This window comes from Belonocnema kinseyi, chromosome 6 (genome assembly GCF_010883055.1).
Source record: "Belonocnema kinseyi isolate 2016_QV_RU_SX_M_011 chromosome 6, B_treatae_v1, whole genome shotgun sequence".
Lineage (NCBI taxonomy): Eukaryota > Metazoa > Arthropoda > Insecta > Hymenoptera > Cynipidae > Belonocnema > Belonocnema kinseyi.
Window position 1 is genome coordinate 1,675,009 of NC_046662.1, and position 4,519 is coordinate 1,679,527.

Here is a 4,519-nt window from a genome sequence, read left to right on the forward strand (position 1 = left end):
TTTCGATTTTTGAAAAAAATACAAAAATTTGTTATGATGATCTTGTAGGGCTTTCAGAAAGAAATGTTTTTCTTCTTTTGACTTTTTTCCATATCGTGCGCTTTTTGGCTTCGAATTTTGATTTTCGGTTGATTAAAAAAATTTTGAAAGCGCTATAACTCTAAGAATTTTCTTTTTATCAAAAAAAGTCATAAGGATAAATGTTTTTTTTCTTTTTAATATTATAAATATCCTTACATAACATTTTCAAATTCAGAAAAAAGTGGTCTCAAAAATTTTCAAAATGCGCCTACTTTTTGAATTTTCATCAAAAATGGCTGGTTCACGAACTCGTCCTTTCTTTTAGGACTTAAAAAAAGTGGAGATCCGTTGAAAACGTGTGATGTCAAATTTCCGACAATTCTAATACTTTATCAATCATAAATGATGAGAATGTAAAAATGCTACTGTTTTTTTATTTAAATTAAACTATTTTCTCGAAAATTTACTTTTTGTTTAAAATTCCTATTTTTGTGTTAGAAAGTCACTTAAAATCTGTTCGGATGAAAATTCAACTTTTTTCGTTGGCAAATTTGTCTTTTTAATTTAAAAATTCACCTGTTTTAGTATAAAATTCACCTTTATTAGATAAAATTAAATATGCAACTGCTTGGTAGATAATTCAACTATTTTGTTACAAATTCATCATTTTTGGTTGAAAGAATGCGCCATTTTGGATTGAAAATTTAATTTTTTTCTAGATACTTATCTTTTGTACAAAAATTCATATTTTGATCTTGAAAAGTTAACTGTAATCTTTTTTGGGTAAAAAATGCAACTATTAAAAAAACACAATTTCTTAATAAAAATTCATTTTTTTTAAGAGATTTTTTTTTATAAAAATGTAACTATTTGGTAGATAATGTAACTATTTTGTTGAAAATTCATCCTTTTTGGTTAAAAAAAAGTCGTCTTCATGGATTTAAAATTCAATTTTTCTTTTTGTAGAAATAATTTTTTATTGAATATTCATTTTTTTAGTTGAAAATTTATCTCTTTGGTTGAAAAAGTTACTATTTCGTTGAAAATTAAACTTTTTTTTATATTCATCTACTTGGGTAAAATTGAAAATACATTGTTAAAATTTTACTTTTTTTATTGAAGGCTTATGTGTTTTGTGGAAAATTTACCTATTTAGCCGAAAAGCCTTTTTTGGGGTTTAAGATTAATTTTTGAACTGAAGATGTAACTTTTCCATTTTTTCAAGTTGATCTTTTGTTTTAGTTGAAAATTCTTCTTTTTTAGTAAAAAGGTTAATTTCCTTTGGTTGAAATTTCATGTTTTTTGAGTAAAAGTGCACCCGTTTCGTGGAAAATTAATTTTTTGTTGAAAAATCACATTTTGGTTAGAAAATTCAATTTTCGTAGAGAAAATTGGTCTCTTGGCTATGTCACTTTTTTGTTACAAATTTATCTTCTTTTTGTTGAGGAGGGGGGGGGCGGGGGTTAAAAGTTCAACTATTATGTTCAAAATTCAAAAATTTTGTTCAAAAGTCATCTTTTATGGTAAAAAAGATATTTTTTGTTAAAAATGAATAAATAAATTTGAAAATTTTTCATGTTTATCTGAAATACTATTTTATTCCATCTATAAAAAGATTCTGACGTTTTTTAAAACGATATTAATGGTGAGATTGATCAATCAATCAATTAATCAAAAAGTGCAAAAAATCTTTTTAAAGAGATTCGTGGCATGTATGGTTTCTACAATGTAAGTTTCCTGAAAATCCCACCTGTCTCTAGAAAATCCAACTCCTGTATATTTTATTCTAAGATTTTAAAAGTTACTTTTTATGAAGTGAATTAAAAAAGTTTATTTTCTCTATTTCTAGCATTGTTTACTGTGTCAAAGGTATCACAGTAAGTTATTGCATCATATCGTACCAACCCGCATATTATGGTTATGGTGTTTATGGTTTTGTTCAATTAAAGTGAAGTGTCCAAAAAAAATATTGTCTTCATTTATTTTAACATTACTTATAGAAGCTATAGACAATATAATTAAACTAATTTAGATGCAATTGTATGTTTAGTAGGTGAATATATCGTTGAAATTTTTGGCATTTTTGGTTTGGCACATTTTGTACCAATCAGGATCACGCGTTAAAACAGTACCGCGACTGTAGAAAGAAGTTTCAACAATTGACCGATTTCCAAACTGAGATGTAGGAATTGGCGGATGATCTTTTAGGCGCCAACCGTAACTCCAGCTGGAGCATTCCGGATAGTAAAATCGATCTTCAGGTTTTTCTTTATATCTGAAACGTTCTTTCAAGATAAATCAGATGAACTTTATTAGGAAGATAACCATTCTTGGTAAAAAAAAGATAATTTAATGTACCAGATAACAATGCGTGATTGCATCACGCAGACCGCACGGCGTGAGAGCGCGAGATGTCTGCGGGAGTAATGACACAGTGCCAGCACGACTTGCAGATCGTACGTAAGCCTCCGCTGCGCCCGCACGCGGTGTGCGACGCAGTATGTGACAGTTATCGGGACAAGCTGTCGGGGTAACGTGCGGATTGAAAAAAAGCTGCAACTTTCATTTATGTCCTTTATTATGATTCTGCAAGAGGAAAGTCACGCTTCAACGTTATTTATCAAGTTAAAATATATTCTTGTAGATAGAAATCAGTATGATCAATATATTTAAATTTGTTTCAATATATGTAAAAAAAACTTTTAAAATCCATACAAGAAATAGAAAACCCCATTACACGAGGGAGTCCTTTTTATCAGAACGTGCCACAAATGATTATAATATAAGAAACGTAAATGATGAAAAGTTTTATATTAAAGATTATATAAGTTATTCAATTTATTTTTATTCTGTATAAAGAAGTCTAAATTTTAAGCTGTAATTATTTTTCATTCTTTTATATTATCTATAAAGAAAATTTCTTTGAAAATAGCTTCTATAGCTTACTCTAAAACTGCCGTTTAAAATATCGCTCGCGCATGTAAGTTGTGCGTGCGCATGGTTTCTATGATGCGCGGGTTACTGTAAGTCCTGTGAGTACATTGAGTGCTCTCAGTTCATGCCAGTTCGTGCAGCAGCCGATCGCGGTTATATTGCAAAATGTTGTTTACGCTTCCATTGAAGCAGTTTGAAATCATCCAGGAAAAGTGTGCCTGTAGTAAGCATGTAATTAGATGCAATATTTATTAAGCAAGAAAAAAAAACATCGGTAACGCGCCATACGACTCAATTGTTGACACATATCTCTATCCTTGCCCTCACGACGTGCGGATTCATCTGCACGTCACGCCCGCACCACGTGAACACTTTGCTGTCTGGGATACACCTAACCGTTTAAAATTAGAAGATAATTTTATTTTTTTTGGAAATTACCTTTCTTTTAAATATTGACTAGCAGCAGTAAAGGTTTCAACTCCAGATGCACAAAGAATATTTTTCATCTTAGAATCAAGTGGCCTCATAATTCTAATCTCCAATAAGTCCACATTTTCTTCGGGCCTCAAAGCAGTTGAAGTCTTGCGTTCCTCCTTAAGTATGAAAAAATTAGTCAAAGCAAGCGCTGAGTACGCCTAGAAAAAAGGGATTTGTAGCCTATATTATCTTTTCAGATCTACTTCCCCTCATTTCCCTAATCCGACAATTTTCCATCCTCATTTCTCCTGAATTCCCACCCCTTATTTACTCTCCTCCACTACACATTTCCCCTTCTTGAGGCTGCGAAACCCTAAAAAGGAATAAAAATGGGAACAAAAAGTTGATTTTGAAAAATCGAAAAAATGAACCTTTAGGTTTACACGTGTCTTTTTTTCTTGCCTCTTCTTAGTTTTCTTGGTTCGCGCAGAGAGTGATTTTAAATCTTCAGCTTTATGTGCCAGCTTTGGATCTTCCAAATCCTTCAGCAGTCGATCCTGGTATTTGATGAACCACTTCATTCGCGCTGCGTTTTCTTTTTTGATAACTGAGGTGAAAAAAGCCTGACAGCGAGTATCGCAAGCTCCACCTGATGAGGCCATATTTCTTTTTCTAAATTATTATGTACAATTGGAAAATGAGCACTGAAATATCAAAACTTCAAATTTTAATTCGAGGCCAAGAGTTAGCAAAAGTTTACAGTCGAGGTTGGAAATTTAGACACCTGACAATCGCTACATTTACTAGAGGTGTATGCAAAAATTTGGGTTAATTTAGTGCACATTTTTATAAAATCTTATATCGAATGAATTTTAATGTAAAAAAAGGTTCATTTCTAAAATTATTAATTATAATTATTAAGTTTAAATTTTTAACAAGTTAGGGAAAAATTACATTTTCAGCTAAAATATTTTTCAGTCAAGAAAAAAAGGAGTTTTCAACGAAATAATGAGATTTTCAACCAATTGAAAAATGTTTGATAAACAAAAACTTAAGCAAGAAGTGTAATAAATAATATTTTTAAAAAAAGGTCAAAAACAGTTAAATTGAACCAATTAATATGACTCTTCAACGATTTAGTTCAATC

General features: G+C 30.6%; 1 protein-coding gene across 1 annotated transcript; it reads right to left on the reverse strand.

The window, feature by feature from the left end:
* Positions 1-1,749: 1,749 nt before the first annotated feature.
* Positions 1,750-4,169, reverse strand: LOC117174796. The gene is made up of 3 exons (XM_033364164.1): positions 3,804-4,169; positions 3,394-3,548; positions 1,750-2,296 (listed from the first exon to the last, which is right to left on the reverse strand). Exons 1-3 carry the CDS (start codon positions 4,032-4,034, stop codon positions 2,068-2,070), a joined length of 615 nt encoding a protein of 204 aa, XP_033220055.1. The 5' UTR covers positions 4,035-4,169; the 3' UTR covers positions 1,750-2,067.
* Positions 4,170-4,519: the final 350 nt, after the last annotated feature.

Coding starts and splice junctions, on each gene's coding strand:
- LOC117174796 (XM_033364164.1), bottom strand. CDS start 4,034: ATGGCCTCATCAGGTGGAGCTTGCGATACTCGCTGTCAGGCTTTTTTC. Junction 3,549..3,803: donor AGACACGTGTAAACCTAAAG/GTTCATTTTTTC, acceptor TTCATACTTAAG/GAGGAACGCAAGACTTCAAC. Junction 2,297..3,393: donor AGTCAATATTTAAAAGAAAG/GTAATTTCCAAA, acceptor AGAACGTTTCAG/ATATAAAGAAAAACCTGAAG.